The 18151-nt window shown below is 48.2% G+C and overlaps 1 protein-coding gene across 1 annotated transcript in view; it reads left to right on the top strand.

Moving 5' to 3' along the window:
* Positions 1 to 9524: 9524 nt before the first annotated feature.
* LOC133114968 (uncharacterized) overlaps positions 9525 to 18151 on the top strand; it is a 31951-nt gene continuing 23324 nt past the window's right edge. The window contains exon 1 of the mRNA XM_061224670.1: positions 9525 to 10036. Coding sequence (XP_061080654.1) covers positions 9525 to 10036 — 512 coding nt within the window. The remainder of the gene's footprint in view (positions 10037 to 18151) is intronic.

Genomic DNA, 18151 nt, shown 5'->3' with positions numbered 1-18151 from the left:
ACAGGATCCACAAACAGCAGAGAGAGCTGGGGGCCCTGACCAAGGCCAAACAACAAGAAAAGCAGCGTCAAGGCGCCAGAGTGGCCGTGGGCCTCGTGTCTGCAGTATTCCTGGCTCTCCTGATCGTGGTCGCAGAACTAGGTCTCAGAAGGGCGATTTTAACCGAACCTATTTCTTCTTCTTTCCAAGCGACCCCGCACCGACAATGTGCGCTGCAACTGAAGGCTCAGCTGTGCTGGGCCATGCTCCAAGTCGAGGATGATGACTCCTCCGAAAGCAAAGGGAAGGGGGCAAGTGGAGCCAATTTAATAAGCATTTAATGAACTACCTAAAAATGCAGTAATACGTTGTATTTAGTTTGTTTTTGTTTTCTGTCCTTGGGGCGAGCCGGTCCAGGGTGTAGTCGTCCTCAGGAATGACTTGCCTACCACTGTCAGGACAGCAGAATCCCTCCCCCTATTTTGACACAGACTAAAAACACACCTTCTCAAACTGTACCTTAGTCCTACCTCCAGATTTCCCCCGCCCTTAAATGTAAAGTTTATACTACAGGCAAGTTAATTTCCTGCTGGTTTTACTGAGCTGCATATTTGCTTCAAGAATAGCTTTAAGGACTTGCAGTTGCAGATTGTTGCAGTTGCACACTGAGGACCGGGGTTCGATTCCCGGTCCTGCTCTCGTGGAGCGGCATAATGCTCCAGAGGGAGGGACTTGTCAGGGTTAGCAGATCTATTTGGATGAGACACTATTTGGATTAGAAAGGGTACAATTGGCTACCAAATTGGGAGAAAAATGGAAACATCCAAAATCAATTTATTAAAATAATAATAATAATGGCCGCGTTTCCCGAACGCGTTAAGAACGTTCTTAAGCTAAGAACGTTCTTAAGAACCTTCTTAGGCCTCCTGAAAGAAGCAAACGTGTTTCCCGAAACACCTTCTTAGCCTAAGATGATCTTTCGTAAGAAGGTTTTGTAAGAAGGGTCCGGAGCGTTCTTAAGAGCCTTCTTATCTCTTAAGAACGTTCTTTATCGGGAAACCCGGCCAACTTAACAGGCTTCGTAGCGACCAAACGCTTGCAGATCCAGCCGCATCAGGCAACTGACACATTAAATTGAGCACGGCAGATTAAAGATGAAAGAGTAAAGATTCCTTTATCACTGTGCATTTGCGTACAGGAGAATGAGACACCGTTTCTCAACCAGCATCTGCAGTGGAAATAAAAGAGTCAAATAAACAAAACTGTGAGATCCGTTTTCAAGCAAACGTATTTTATTTATTGTGGGGGCTAAAATTAGATACTCGTGCGCAGTAACGTTACGTTCTTAACGTTCGTAATTAGGAAAATATGTATATAGCCTATTAGGAAACAATAATCACAGCCATGCTAAATTATAATGGCCAAAGTAGGCTATGGCTGTAGGCAACTAGCCTCTAAAAAATAAGGTGTAAACCTAATCCTAAACTAAACATCCAGGAGTCCAGGAGGCCCTATAAATTGTAGCTAGCACACCCAAATGATTAGTGTATTTATGGCGTAAATCCTCCGTGAGTCGGCAGGCAGTAGATGGTGTAGTGTTTAATGTTACCGTTTTTCGTGTGGAAGCCTCAGGTTCAAGTCAGACCTCCACCCTTTCCACAGTTATTTAACACCTTATTTCCTGTTTAAGCATTTATTATTATTGTTATATTTGTGTAATTGGCCATGATTCGCACACAAAATAAACGGGTGTGGAGTGTAACTCCAATGATTTCTACTGGGGAGTTGTTGACCCAAAACAACAAGCAGACGGAAGGTTAAAAACAAGATTTATTATACTTACTAAAACACAAGTTAAGAACAGATTAAAATGTCTCAGTGTTAAAAGAGTCCATGTCAAATCCAGCGAGCTAAGAGTCCCGTTCCGGCCTCCGCCTCCCTCCCTCGGCCTCACTCGCGTTTCCTGCGGGATGTCAGATGTTCCCGGTTCTTGCACTCTTGCGACCAGGCCGTAGGCTTGCAAACCGTAGCCGGTTTCAAGCCAATTTTCTGCTGTCTGTCTCATAGGGTCTGTCTTTGCCAAAGTGCCCCATGGTTGGGGTAGTAGTACCGGCAAGAATTTCAATCCACTTTCACCCCTGATTCATACTAAAATCAAAACTTTAAAGTCAAGTAATTCTCCACATCCTCTTATTTCACTCAAAGGCCTTTTTGCCCCGAAAATGAGGAAATTCCTACCCTGTTACATAGCCTACGCATGGCAAATTAGAAAAGAAAAGTGTGGATTCAGCCCGCAATTAGTATTATAATCGCGTTCTGGCGCCTCATTTCCCCGCGCGTCATTCTCAGTGTTGTTTTATTGTAGGACGCCACTTGTTACATCAGAACTTAATCTGGGAGCATGTAATTATGTGGAACAATCGATTAGCCTGGCATCGATTGTTTTGAATCCAGCACTGAGGGGGTGGACAGCTCCCATTAAGAACGTTCTTTCAACCCTTCCGCAGTCTTAAGAACGCCACTAAGAAGGTGTTCGGGAAACACTTGTAACTTAAGGATCCTTCTTAGCCGAACCTTTCTTTAGAGCGTTCTTAACTCCTTAAGAACGTTCGCTATCGGGAAACGCGGCCAATATCATTTTGGCAATTGGTAATCAATTTTAGACATGAAAAGTGCAATGGAAAATACAATGTGGAGGAAAATGCACAAGATGGGGTAAAACATTCACATTTGCAATGTGACAATTTAATGTATGTAAATGTGCTAGCTTGTACTATTTCTCAACAAAAAGATAAAAATATAATAAACCATTTAATCTCTTTTCTTGGAAAAATCTACAAGTGTATTCTTTAGTAAAATCATATGCAGTATATTCCTATAAATGTTTTTTCTCATGAATGTTTCTGCCAACATATTTACAGTGCCTGTCATATCCATTCAAGTCAGAAAATAAAGTCCAATATAATGTAATAAGTATGAAATTATTTGCCTGTCTTTCAGAGAAATATATTGTGTACTGGAACGTTAATTTCTGTATATAATTCAGAAATCCAAATGTAGTTTATTTGGATTTCACCTGCTGGGTAAGCAAAATCTGTAGCCATGCTACTCTTTCTAAATTGCTGTAATATTCTTACACTAAATATAGTGAAAACGTGTTTTTTTTTGTTTAAAATTCATTAAAAATCGAAAACTTCTTCTAGACTTCCGCCGTCAGTCAAATGCTGAATGTAATAAAATGGTAATCTGAAACGTCGATGTGTTTTCTGGATTTTTCTTAATCCCTTCGAGTTATTTACCTATGTTTTCCTTTCATTTTCTCAACACTTGTAAGAAGTTCTAAAATGTTCTCCGTACAGCCTGCTAATCTGGCGTATAGAGAACGAACGGTCGGTAGACCTATAGGAAAGAATAGACAGGTAGAGGAGATAAAAAAACCTCAAGTAAGTTTTTACAATTCTCACATTTTCTAATCCCTTCTCCTACCCAACACACCCTACAAGGAGAATTAAGGAGAATTGTACCATTATATCGCAAATACCTGGTTTGATGATTAATGATTACACTGCTCACATCTGCCTTGTCTTTGTGTATGGAGAATGTCTTATGATTACTGTGGTGGCCCGACCAGGGATCGGTACACCACTGGGGTGGAACGGCCCGTGCGCCGGCGCCAAGAGCTGGGGATGCTGATTGACTCTGAATATTTTCCCTTGTCCTATCTAAGAGAACGGCACCTTGGAGAGAGACCGGGAGGAGAATCAGCACCATGGCCAGCAACCCCCGGGGCGAGACGCGTGCGGCCGCATTCCGCACGTGAATGAACATTTTAATTAAACTCTCTCTCTCTCTCTCTCTCTCTCTCTCTCTCTCTCTCTCTCTCTCTCTCTCTCTCTCTCTCTCTACCAGCGGGTCACCACATATGGTGGAGAATGCAGGCAGTCTGATTCAAGCTACCACGAGAGAGAGGCCTGACCAAAAAAAAAAAAAAAAAAAAAAAAAATTAAATCCAGACCCGCCAGACCATGGAGGAAGCGATAAACGCCCTACTGCGCTCCCAAGGCGCCCTGCAGAAAGCCGTGGCAGAACTGTGCCAGAAGACGGGGTCGGTGACACACGCCAGAGCTCCAAAGGATGTGCTACTAAAGCAAACGCCGGACGACGAGGTCGAGGCCTACCTGGAGACCTTTGAGCGGACGGCCCACTTAGAGAAATGGCCCCACGAAGCCTGGGGCTCCATCCTGGCACCATTCCTCAGCGGGGAGGCCCAGAAGGCTTACCGAGGCCTACCCCCTGCTGAGGCCCATGTCTACCCCACCCTGAAGGCTACCATCCTCGCCCAGTATGGGTACAGCCTGCCAGCCCGGGCACAGAGGTTCCATCAGTGGATCTATGACCCCGCCCTCCCGGCGAGGGCCCAGGTGATGGCCCTGGGGCGGTTGACCAAGAGCTGGTTAGTGGAGGGCGACGGACCGGCCCTCCTCGACCGGGTGGTGTTGGACCGCTGTGCCCGGAGCCTGGCCCCAGAACTCAAAAAGTACGTGGCCCAACAGGGGCCCCGGACCATTGATGGCCTCGTCAACCTCCTCGAGATCCACCAGGTGGCCCAGGAGATGATCCGTGCGACGAGAACGGACAGCCCCCGAAGACCTCCAGCGGCGGTCCGACCGGAGCCGCGGACCAGACCCCAGTGGAAGGAGGACGCCCGGACGGAGATGGGCCGGAGGAGGGAGATGAGGCGGTGCTTCTCCTGCGGCCAGGAGGGCCATCTAAGCCGGGACTGCCCCGGCAGGGAGGAGTCCATGGCCACCGCTCCAGAGAGTGGCAGACCCTGCCACTACCTCACCACCTGCTGGGCCCACCAGGGCACGGCAGCCCCAAGACTACCCATCAGGATCGGGGGCCAAGACGCCGAGGCCCTGCTGGACTCCGGGAGCGCCATTACGCTGGTGAGACCCACCCTAGCCGGAGAGAGTCGCAGTGAAACGATCGCAGTCACCTGTATACATGGCGATGTGCGGCACTACCCCACCGCCGAGGTAACAATAACCACCCCTAGGGGGCAGTTCACAGGGAAGGTGGGCGTGGTGGAAAACTTGCCGGTGGCAGTGCTGTTGGGGCGAGATTGCCCACTGTTCCGGAGCTCCTGGGATGAGAGGCCTACACCGGGGAGGGCCGCTGCCAACCCCCCATCCCGCCGTCGGGGTCACCGGGGGCCACACCCGGTCTGGGTAGCCCCGTCCGGGGAGAGTGACGGAGAGGAGACCACAACCCCCGCCGGGAGACGACCCACAGCGCGACCCCACACGGGAACCACGGACACAGCCCAGGAGGGCCCGACCCCCCAGCAACCCCTGGGGCCCGAATCCAGCAGCACCAGGGAATTTTCGGAGTTCCAACCCGAGACAGAAAGGGCCCCAACCGAGTTTGGCGCCGCCCAACTACAAGACCCCAACCTTGCCCAGGCCTGGAAGGCTGCAGTGTATATCGAGGGCGTCCCACAAGACGGGGTGAGTAGACCGGCCTTACCATATTTCCACGTACAGAATGGCTTCCTGTATCGTGTCTGCAGGATCAACGATGAGAAGGTGGAGCAGCTGCTGGTACCCCAGACTCACACCTCCAAGGTACTATATCTTGCCCACACCCACCTGTTGGGGGCGCACCTGGGCCGCGAGAAGACGCAGGAGCGGATTGTGGCCCGATTCTACTGGCCGGGCGTCAAGAGGGCTGTCGAGGACTACTGCCGGCAGTGTGCGACGTGCCAACTGCACAGCCCGAAGGTAACATATCGCAACCCCCTGATACCCCTCCCCATCATAGATGTGCCCTTTCGCAGGATTGCCATGGACATAGTGGGACCCCTACCCAAGTCTAGCCGGGGCCACCGCTACATCCTGGTGATCCTAGACTACGCCACCCGATACCCGGAGGCGGTGCCGTTACGGGCCGCGACAGGAAAAAGTGTCGCGAGAGAACTTTTCCTGCTGTTTAGCCGGGTGGGGATAGCAGAGGAGGTGCTGACTGACCAGGGGTCCTGCTTCATGTCTGGGGTAATGAAGGAAATATGCAAAGTGCTAAACATCTAACAAATGAGGACGTCGGTCTACCACCCCCAGACGGATAGGCTGGTGGAAAGATTCAACAAGACCTTGAAGATGATGATGAGGAAGATGATAACCACCGACGGTAAGGACTGGGATCACCTACTGCCGTATTTAATGTTTGCCATACGTGAGGTCCCCCAGGCATCCACAGGGTATGCCCCCTTCGAGCTACTCTACGGGAGGCGGCCACGAGGGCTCCTGGACCTCGCCAAGGAGGCCTGGGAACAGCAGCCGTCCAGACAGCGCTCCCTGGTGGAGCATGTGGTCGACATGGACCAACGGATGGCGCGCATCTGGCCGATGGTCCAGGAGCACATGACCCAGGCCCAGGCAGAGCAGGCCAGGCTGTACAACCGGAATGCCCAGGTGCGTGAGTTCCAGCCCGGAGACAAGGTGATGGTCCTGATCCCCACGAATGAATGTAAGTTTCTGGCCAAATGGCATGGCCCCTACGAGGTGGTGGCCAAAGCTGGGCCCGTCAATTACACCATCCGACAAGTAGGGAGGAGACACACCCTCCAAAGGCTGCGACCCTACCGGATCCCGGAAGCCAGGAGACAGGCCATCAGGGAGGAGGTGGCAAAGATGCTAGACTTGGGGGTGATTGAGGAGTCCCAAAGCGCCTGGTCCAGCCCGGTAGTGTTGGTGCCAAAACCCGACGGAAGTTGGCGCTTCTGCAATGACTTCCGGAGACTCAATGAAATCTCCCAATATGACGCCTACCCCATGCCCCGAGTCGATGAGCTGATCGAGCGGCTCGGACCAGCCAGATACATCAGCACCCTGGACCTCACCCGAGGGTACTGGCAGGTGCCCCTAACCCCCCAGGCGAGGGAAAAGACGGCCTTCGCCACCCCGGACAGCCTGTTCCAGTACAGAGTGCTGCCGTTTGGAGTCCATGGACTTGAGGCCCCACAGGGAGTATGCCGCCGCTTATATTGATGACATTGTTATCCACAGTGCCAACTGGGAGAGCCACCTGAGGAGGCTGGAGGCCGTGCTGGGGGCGCTCCGGGAGGCTGGGCTAACGGCTAACCCCGCTAAATGCTGCCTGGGCCTGGAGGAGGCCGATTACCTAGGCCACACGGTGGGACGAGGGTGCGTACGATCCCAGAGCCGGAAGGTGGACGGAATCGTGCACTGGCCACGACCCACCACCAAGAGGCAAGTTCGCACATTCCTAGGACTAGTGGGATATTATAGGCAGTTCATCCCAGACTTCACGTCTAGAGCAGCCCCCCTACACGACTTAACAAAAAAAGAGCAAGGCCACACAGTGAAATGGTCGGAGGAGGCAGATCGGGCCTTCTTGGACCTGAGGGCTGCCCTGGGACAGGAGCCGGTGTTAGCCACCCCTAACTTTGCACAGAGATTTGTCTTGCAGACCGACGCCTCAGAGACAGGACTGGGAGCCGTCCTGTCACAGATACAAGACGCAACGGAGCACCCCATCACATACATCAGCCGGAAGCTCCTGAAACACGAGAAACTACAGCACAGTGGAGAAGGAGTGCCTGGCCATCAGATGGGCAATTGGTAAGATTAAGTATTACCTCCTAGGCCGGGAATTCATCCTAATCACTGATCATGCCCCCCTGACCTGGATGTATCGGTGCAAGGACACCAACGCCAGGGTGACCCTCTCTCTGAGCCTAGACGGCATCAAAGGCGGGCGACTAGGCGAGGAGGGACGGCTTCAGCGGCCAGGGCACCGCCGGGACAGAGCGAACCAAAGGCGGATTCGAGGCGGATGAACGTGGCTAAATGAATGCCGGTTTCTTTAGAGTTTTCCCAACCTTGGAGTTCCTAATTTTTTGGACACTTATTTTCTTTTTTGTTTCTTTTCTTTTATGGTTTTGTGCAAGAAAAGAAAGCACGTGTCGGTGCTGGATTTGTGAAGTGCCCTGAAGGCACGTAAAAAATAAAATAAAAAAAAAAGCAGTATTTTCACCCATCTCTCTCTCTCTCTCTCTCTCTCCCTCTCCCTCTCCCTCTCTCCTAGCGGGTCACCACATTACATAAAGGTGTTCGTCTGTTTTTATGATTGATGGATGTACCTGTATTTTTCTTTTTACAACGCCCAACACAAAACCCAGAACAAGAATTTAAAAAACTGCCACTTAGTGTACTTTCATTCGAAATGTTTAACCAGGTGTGTATAATACTGTCTGATTCATTAGAACAATATCTGCCTACTGCCTTCAGTGTGTACCAAAAATTGTTACCAACCATCACCTAGAAGCACTGTATGTGTAATACCTGTTGTGAGTAGATTTTACCCAGAATGTATTATTTTGATTGTTGTTGAATGTCTTTAAAATGTCTGCTCACTCTTCAAATGAGAGTGTAGATGTAGAGAAAGTAAAACAACCAAGAAATACACGTTCATTATAAGACGCATGGGCATAATGTATACATGGAAATCACCGGCATCACCGAGGGTAAGAAAGGGCTGGCTCTGGAGGCGCATCTTTCTGATAACAGCAGAATTTCTGGGAAAGTGAAACCTATAAAAGTCAGCAACATAAATACAAGTTTCACTTTCAAAGGCCAGCCCAAGGTAGCAGTATCATATAGGAGATTGGGTTGCTTTTCAATTTTTCATTCAACTGAAACCCACCGCCGTGTTGTTGCTTAGAGTGCCGTTGGAGAAGTAAGTTCATCTCAGATTTGCGTGCGGTCGAGGAAGCTTATATCTTTTATGAAATAATAAATGTAGCCTACAGCATAGAATACAATGTAGTGTGGTGGAAAATAATAGCACTACCCTATAGGAAAATATGTTGCTCTTGGTCTTCGATTGAATGTGACACTGAACGTTTTCGTGTTTTTGCCACGGTAGTTTAATGTTTACTTCAGTTAACGGATAATGTTTTATCCAACCTAGGTTTCGTTTTCATGCTCTTTATTTTTTTCTTGTCAGCGATATTAAACTTCTACTGCACTCGCTCATATTTTATTACGGAAGGTGGCAGAACAAGATTCCAGTCAGACGAGGCTGCTCAACTTTGCTGAAGTTCGAGTTAGGACAGCGCTGAACAAGAGCTCCAGACAATAATCATGGACCATACACGGTGAGATAAGTAAAGGTGTCCAATATTCCCCGTTAACTCATACAGTCTTTTTTGTTCTGTGTTTGAGAATACATTGTATGTACCATATCTTATAAAATCGGAAAGCCTGTTAATTGCCTTTTACAATAGTGTCCCATTTGCCAGGATCATGCATTTGTGGGATGAGCAGCACAGCTGATTATGTGGGTGGGGTCCCAAGTGAAATGTGCCAAATTTCCATGCCAATGTCAAACAGTGTATTGAGGTGCCAGGCTGTTGTAACTGCACTACTGAAGCTACTAACTGTTTGTTCAATGAATAAAGTGTACAATAAAGTATGTGTCTTGTTTGTTCCTTGTTACTTCAATCATTCAATACCGAGTCAATGCCTTGCAGGGAGGAACTGGATCAGCTGGCTGCTGGCTACATTTCAGACACCATGGGCTGTATTCACACGGTGCAGGAGTTCTGCGACAGACACTCAAAATGGCTCCTACATAGAGAGTCTGAGCTGAAGAGGATGCGAGACATCACAAAGGGGACTGCGGACAGTAAAGCCCAGGAGCTGGAGAAGGAGCTGGGATGCCTGCTCCAAGACACCTTGAAGGGGCTTGAGAAGCTGACCCCGTTCCTGGAGGCTGTGGAGATGCTGGCGGTCACGTCGCTCTCCGTCTTCGAGGAGGAGAATCCGGTGTGCCAGCTCCCTGAGGGGGTGAGCGCTGATGCCGTTCGTTCAGTCATCACCGCCGCCAGGCGAGCCTGTCCGCTTTTGATCCATTTCAAGAGAGACGACGGCAAATTCTTTATGCCCAGCCTGGTGAACGTGGACCTGCTGACTTTCCAGCTGGACAAATACTTGAAGGTTTCCCAGGAGTTGTGTGAGAAGCTCCAGAAAAGGTATTTTTTATTGTTTCAATCATATCGACATTCTCCTTGATTCCTCAGCAGATCATTGATACCTTCCACTTTTACCAAGCCACTTCACAATGTAATTAAAATGTTTTATATGTGATTATTTATTTATTTATTTATTTATTTATTTATTTATTAAGTATAAAATGCCAAATTAAATGTTGATTATGAAGAGGAACCATTAGCTGTCCCATTACTGCAACTATAAGCAAAACTCACTGAGTAATGTTTCAAGAAAAGTTGATTGAGATGGTAAATCGGTGGCATTTATATAGCGCCTTTATCCCAAGAGCTGTACAATTGATGCTTCTCATTCACCCATTCATATACACGCACACACACCAATGGTGATTGGCTGCCATGCAAGGCACTGACTAGCTCGTCAGGAGGATTTGAGGGTTATGTGTCTTGCTCAAGGACACTTCGACACACCAAGGGCGGGATCGAACCTGCAACCTTCTGACTGCCAGATGATTACTCGTACTGCCTGAGCCAATGTCGACCATGTATGAAAGATGAAGGATGTAACTTCAATTTATTTGGAGGGTCGGATGAAATTTCTGACATTGGTCAGCTCTAAATGGGCCAAAAATGGCCAAATAAATGTTTTCCATGGGTCAGCTAATGTTATTAGTAATGTGTTTATCCTTACACGGTGAGAAAGTCCTCTTAGATGACTCTAATTTAGGAATAAAATTACACGAAAAATACTGTTTACTTTTGAGATATGACCTAGCAAAATGGTCACCAGTAACTAAATATCTCCAATACAAAAGTAGATGTAGGTTAGATATGAATTTTACATATTAGATTACCTGTAAATACAAATTTCTTAAATTTTGGACCTCATTTTTTGTAATGACATGTCTTTCATCATCACACCAGCAAATTTTAAATGGCTAAACAAAATGGAGTATGAAGCTTCAATTCTCAGGAGGTCTATGTCTCAGCATTATCTGTCATGGTTCTGGTAGGGATTTGGCTCGACATTACCTTTCTGCACCGCTAGATGGAATCTTTGATGCATTTGGCAGCCATTTGACATTTACTTTAGTATAGGGAGGTATTGCGTTTTGTCGCAATGCATTGTTTTCGTGGTTGTCGTCTTTTTCGGTCACTGGATATACAGCACTAAGTCGCTGTTCGTAACCGGTGGCGGATGGTGTAGTCGGGTTACGTTCGCTTGAACCTCATACCCGGGTGGCTTATGCTTTTTCGTTTCCTTCTTAGTGCCGATCTGTTATGCGTCACACTAAGGTTAATGACACGTGTTCTGGAGTGTTCACCCCTCTCAGCGGAGAGCTTTGTGAACCCCCGTTAGCCCAGGGCTCCGTGCGGGAGACCCTTGGTGCTGCTCATGTTTTTAGCTCGCTTTCTCGTAAGTCTCCTGCGCGGTCTGTTGAGCCTAGTCGACTGTCTGGTGAATCGCTGTGGTTGCTGACTTTCCTAAATTCAAGTGGTGTGCATGGTTGTTGGGAGTATCACCCCTCTCAGAGGAGAGCTTTGCGAACTCACTGATAAACTTGGGGTTCCATGACTTGAGGTCCCCGTCACTGTTTTGTGTACACTTCCTACCTCCGTGTTAAGGCCCGGACACACCAAACTGAGTCTTTCCGGTGTGTCCCGCACAACATGTTGAATCGGCGTCGGAGCCCCCGGAGCCGTCGATGAGAGAGCTCTCTGATTGGCTGTCCAGCTAGCGAATCAGTGCACGAGAAGAGAAACGGAAGCGATGAAAGCAAGCCATTCCAAAGTTACTATCACTACCAGACATAATTTTCGATTAGTATTACTCAATAGCGAGAGAACAAGGAAATTGCTGCAAACTGTTTGTTGTGAGCGAGACAATGGCTGCTTCTAAGTCCAACGCAATGCAAACGCATTCCCCGGTCTTCCGGTTTCCATTTTTTGAAATACAGACTACCGCCACCTGCTGGTGTGGAGAGTTATTACCTCTCACGCAGGCGCAGAACGTACGTGCAACTCGGCCGTCGGCGGACCGTCGTTGCGGTGTGTTCGGCACAGCGAACATTAACGACGCGTATCGACGCGAGGCGATCTTTGTCGGCGCTCTGCGGCTGACCGTCGGTTTGGTGTGTCCGGGCCTTTAGTATTCCTGTTAAATTAGTGGGTTAATGTGTTTCATGTATTCCCGTCTCCTTTTTAAAAGTAAGCCTGTGTCGTCAGGAGAATTAAATTGTAAATATTGTCGTTTATTAAAATGTATGTCGGTAAGACTGCTTCCTCGGTCAAATTAAGTTGTAAATGTTTGTACTGTTCTCCCTTTGCGTTATGTAGCCTAGTCTACGTTAGCACAGTTAAACAGCAAGCCAAATTGATATAAAAGCTATTGATATATGAACGTAAACTACGCGCCGAAAATGAGCCCGTTCACATAAACAATAGACTAGCCTGCTATCAATTGCTAGCATGTACACGCGAGTCCACACATTACATTAACTGATTAACGGACGGATAACTATCCAGTAGAATAAACCATCAAACTTTACCTTATACGTTTATGCTAAGTATGCATGTTTGTTTATATCATGAAACACACTGTGAAACTTACAGCCATTGCTTTCGTGAGCGTGAGAAAGTTGACAATGTTCACCGTGTGAGCGACCATATCTTTCTGCTGCAGTAACTACCATTACTAGGGATATAAACAAACATGCAACCCGCTATCACACTTCAAAATAAATGTCCGGTTCTCTGTAGAACTGTTACTGACTGAGTGTGTGTGATGCAAATACTCTAATACAAAATTAATGACTTAAAACATCATAAATAGTGAAAATAATTCTGAGGGCAGAACAATGTTGGGAGACTGCTTCCTCAGTAAAATTAAATTGTAAATGTTGGTAAGACTGGGCAGCACGGATGGTGCAGTGGGTAGCACTGCCGCCTCACAGCAAGGAGGTCCTGGGTTTGAATCCCCGTCTGCCGGGGCCTCTCTGTGCGGAGTTTGCATGTTCTCCCTGTGTTCACGTGAGTTTCCTCCTGGTACTCCAGTTTCCTCCCACAGTCCAAAGACATGCAGATTAGGCTGATTGGAGAGTCTAAATTGCCTGTGGGTATGAGTGTGTGAGTGAATGGTGTGTGTGCCCTGTGAAGGACTGGCGACCTGTCCAGGATGTAATAATAATAATAATAATAATACATCAAATTTATATAGCGGTTTTCATGGTACCCAAAGACGCTTTACAAAAGAAATAAAAATAACAGCTTTATTAAGAAAAAATATAAATAAAAAGGCTAAAAAGAGGAAAGATTAAGAACAAAAACTAAATGTAAAGGGAGCAAAACAAAACAAACAACTTTATTATGAGAGAAAACCAAAAGTTAAAAGGCTAAAAAGGGCTGGATTAAAACAACAGCTAAGGCTAGAGGGAGATTTAAAATGTGGGGAAAGCAAGTCTGAATAGGTGGGTTTTGAGGGACGTTTTGAACACGGAAAGGGTGGGGGCTGTCTTAATGTGGGGTGGCAGTGCGTTCCAGAGAGTGGGGGCAGCGACTGAAAAAGCCCTGTCACCCCAGGTGCGTTTGGTTTTCCTGTGGGGGAAATCAAGGAGGTTGGCATCAGCAGATCTGAGGGAGCGGGTGGGGACATGAGGTTGAAGGAGGTCGGAGAGGTATTGGGGAGCCTGGTTATTGAGGGCATTGTAAGTGGTAGTGAGAATTTTAAAGTCAATTCTGTGTTTGACTGGGAGCCAGTGAAGGTCATGGAGGACTGGGGTGATGTGGTCTCTGGAGTGGGTTCTGGTGAGGAGGCGGGCAGCAGAGGTTTGCACATATTGCAGTTTTTTAAGGATTTTGGAGGTGGTACCGTAGAGGAGGCTATTGCAGTAGTCGAGTCTGGATGAGATAAAGGCATGGATGAGTGTCTCTGCAGCAGTTTGGGATAGGGCGGGACGGAGGCGGGCAATGTTGCGGAGGTGGAAGAAGGCTGTTTTAGTGATTTGGTTGACATGGGACTGGAAGGAGAGGGTGGGATCGAAGATGACACCAAGGTTACGAACTTTGGTGGAGGGGGTGACAATAGAGCCGTCGATGTTGAGGGAGAAATTGCGAGTGGAGCGGGTGAGGGCATCTGGACCAATGATAAGGATCTCGGATTTATTGCAGTTGAGTTTTAGAAAGTTTGTTTGCATCCAGGTTTTAATATCAGACAGGCAGGTGGTGAGGGTGGAGAGAGTGGTAGCAGTGATGGTTTTGGAGGGGAGGTAGAGCTGTGTGTCGTCTGCGTAACAGTGGAAATTGAGGCCATGGCGGCGAAAGATCTGTCCAAGGGGGAGAATGTAAAGGATGAACAGAAGGGGGCCAAGCACCGAGCCCTGGGGGACACCTTGGTTGATGGGGGTTGTGACGGATTTACAGTTGTTTATGGAGATGAATTGATGTCTGTCGGAAAGGTAGGAGGTGAACCAGGAAAGGGCAGTGCCAGTGATACCAAGGGTGGATTTGAGGCGTGAAAGGAGGATGGGGTGGTTGATGGTGTCAAATGCAGCACTAAGGTCGAGGAGGATGAGGATGTTGAGTAAACAGATGTCGCAGGAGAGCAGGAGGTCGTTGGTGACTCTGATGAGGGCCGTCTCTGCTGTGTTTGGAGCGGAAACCGGATTGAAATTGTTCGAAGAGGTTATGGGATTGCAGGTAGGTGGTGATTTGAGTAGCGACAACACGTTCCAGGATTTTTGACAGAAAGGGTAGGTTGGAAATGGGCCGGTAGTTGTTGGGGGAGACTTTAGAGGAGGGGGAACTGAACCAGAGGAGAGGGAGGCGTTAACCGTTTTGGTGATGAGTGGGGAGAGTGTGGAGAGGCAATCCTTAAGGAGGGAGGTGGGGAGGGGGTCCAGGGAGCAGGTTGAGGACTTCATACCAGCAACTACAGAGGAGAGGTCAGATGTGGAGATGTTAAGGAATGTGGAAAAGGAGTGAGTAGGGAGTGGGGGGGGGGGGCTCAGGCTGAGGTCCAGGGGGGGGGAGATGGTCAGCTGGTTGTGGATAGTGTTGATTTTGTCATCAAAAAATGAGAGGAAGTTATTGCATTTATCAACGGTGAAAGAGCGTGAGATGGTGTCCATGGGATTGAGCAGTTTGTTGATGGTGGAGAAGAGAACTCTGGGGTTGCTGTTTTCAGACTGGATGATGCCGGAATAGTAGGAGGAGCGGGAGGAGTTGAGGGTGGTTTTGTAGAGCTGTAGGTGTTGTTGGTAGATGTCTTTGTGTATGGTTAATCCAGTTTTTTTAGCAAGCCTTTCTAGCTGACGGCCCTTTTTTTTGAGGCAATGCAGTTCGTCAGTGTACCAGGGGGCAGTGTGGGTGAAGGAGACACAACGTGTTTGGGTGGGTGCGAGCTGGTCCAGGCAGGAGGAGAGTGAGTTATTGTAGATGTTAACCAGATCGGTGGGGGAAACGGTCTGGTTGAAGGAGGAGTCAGAAATGGTGCTGGAGAGGGATGTGGACAGAGAAGCTGAATTTATGGAGTTGAGGTTCCGGAAGGTTATGGTTCGCTTTTGCTTATCCAAGGGGGAGGGGGTATCCATGTGGAAGGTGATGGCCAGGTGGTCAGACACAGTGGAAGTGAGGTCGATGCAGGATATATGGCTGATGGTGGTGCCAGAGGAGCAGACCAGGTCCAGAGTGTGGCCTTTGTTGTGGGTGGGGAAATCAATGTGTTGGGTGATGTTGAAGAATGTGAGAATTTCCAGTAGTTCTATTGCTGTTATGCATTTGGTGGAGTCCATGTGGATGTTGAAATCGCCAAGCAGAAGTGTAGACGGGGATATGGCACAGAGCTGGGTGAGAAAATATTTTTAAGCAGAGGGATTCAAATGAGGTGGGAGCCTGGATGGGAACTTGAGTTGTTTTTATTTCATGGCGGTGGATGACAGCAATTCCACCGCCAGTTTTCCCTTCCAGGCGAGGCTTGTCCATGTACACATAACCAGGGGGGGTTGCTTTATTTAGTGAAAAGTAGTCCAGGGGTTTTTGCCAGGTTTCAGTGAGAAAAATGAAGTCCAGGTTATTATCATTAATAAATTCACTGATGATGAGTTCTTTGAGATTAAGTGAGCGGGTGTTGAAAAGTGCACAGGTGAGATGGGATGATTTTTTGGTGGCATGAGAAACCTTGGCTAAGGTTCTCAGAGAGTCCGGGTGCACGTGCTGTTTGTTTTGTTGACATCGTGACGTCACTGCTGGACGCCGGGTGGACCAGAGCGAGGGGATGGGATTTCCAGAGCAGACAGCAAACTTTCGTCGGCAGCTTCGGTGGATATAGCCAGGCCGGCGGAGAAGTCCGTGTTCTTTGATTTTTGAAATATAGTTATGACCAGGGGTGATGGGGATGTTGAGTTGGTGGAGTTGAGAGGTAGAGTAGCAGATGCGCATGATATCCAGGGCGAGAGGTAGCGAAACGCCAGCTCTGCTAACCGTTAGCCAGACGCTAATTGGTAGCTCCACTATGCTAGTGGGTAGTACAGTGAGGCTAGCCGATTGCCTAACATCTTCAGCAGGTGGTCGCAGGCGATGCACTCCTGGACAGAGTGCTCTCAAGCAGAGTAGGACAGTCCCAAGCATGCCAGACAGAAAAGGGCTTAATTGCAGTCAAGCCAGACCTCAGCTTGCTATCCCAGGCTAGCAGCAAGTGAAGGCTAGCTATGCTAGCTAGCTCTGGGGCAAAGGCAGCAGCCAAGGGGAAGTAGCAGTCCTAGCACAAAATGCTAGCCACGGAGCTCACTGAGAGGCAACGGTCCCAGCCGACGAAGGACTAACCGTACCAAGACAGCAGGGAGGCTGTCTGGGGGATACCTCGTCAAGTGGTTGTCCGGTGGTACGGCAGCAATGTGGGCAGACAGACCCAGCTGGAGTGGTGAAAAGAACGGGTCCAGAGGCAGCATGAACCCCGGGTGTTAACAGCTGGAGGTAGCAATAGCTCCGGTAGCAGCCACAGGTAGGTCGGTCGGATGATTCGATCTTTTTTGCAACCGTGGAAAAATAAATAAAAAGACGAGAAAAAAGGTCTAGGAACAAATGCTAATTAGACTAACTAAACAAAATAACCTACGAAACACAATACGAATCTCAGTCGAACGGAGAAGCGGCGAACAAGCAGCGCCAGCGTCCTCTCACGTCGATCAACCATCAAAACCATCAACCAACCAACCATGTATTCCTGCCTTTCGCCCAATGTATGCTGGGATAGGCTCCAGCCCCCCTGCGACCCTGTTCAGGATAAGCAGGTTCAGATAATGGATGGATGTTGGTAAGACTGCTTCCTCAGTCAAATTGAATTCTAAATGCTTCTGTGTATTCTAGTATTAGGGCCTGTGTTCCCACTCTGTCAGTGGATTAGGAGACGGGATGTCTTGTTTGTCTCGTGTTCACTTTGCCGTTCCCAGGTTGTAGGTATGCTTTATTGCTGTTGGGAGCCTGCATAGTTTTCCTCCCTGGCACAGTTTGCGTACGCTACCTATGTCATAAGTTTTCCCTCAAAGGTCTTAGATTAAAATTGTCCACCGGTTGTTATAGGTTGTTCTCTTCATTGCCTAAATTGTCGGGGAGTCCCTTTATGGTTTACCCCTTCCTCCTCTGGGGTGTGTCCCTGGTCTCTTGGGACGTCCCCAGAAAACACTCAGCGGTTATCTCATGTCTTGTGACTTGTAGAACCCAACTTGGTCGCGTTTGGACCTTGGATCCCGCTCCCTTACCTTATCAAGACAGAGGAAAAGAGAAAAAGAGTTGCTGTGGTACAACCTCGAGGAGTTGACATGGAATGGCCCTTTTGCATTTGTAGAGTGCAGACAGACTCTAGAATCAGTGATGGAAATCAGTTTAGGAATACTGGACACAATTTTCACAGCTGATATTTTCTTTTTTTTCCAGTTCAGGAAGTATATCATTTCTTGGAATGGTAAGGAGTTATAGGTAAGCAGAAATATTTCCCCCAATACATTCACCCCTTGAAGCCTTTCCCCTGTGTTTCTGCATGTGTGCATATACAGTGCATCCGGAAAGTATTCACAGCGCTTCACTTTTTCCACATTTTGTTTTGTTACAGCCTTATTCCAAAATTGATTAAATTCATTTTTCTCC

Source organism: Conger conger, chromosome 16 (assembly GCF_963514075.1).
Source record: "Conger conger chromosome 16, fConCon1.1, whole genome shotgun sequence".
Classification (NCBI taxonomy): Eukaryota; Metazoa; Chordata; class Actinopteri; order Anguilliformes; family Congridae; genus Conger; species Conger conger.
The sequence above is the reverse complement of the archived record's forward strand: the minus strand, read 5'-3'. Positions and strand labels throughout refer to the sequence as shown.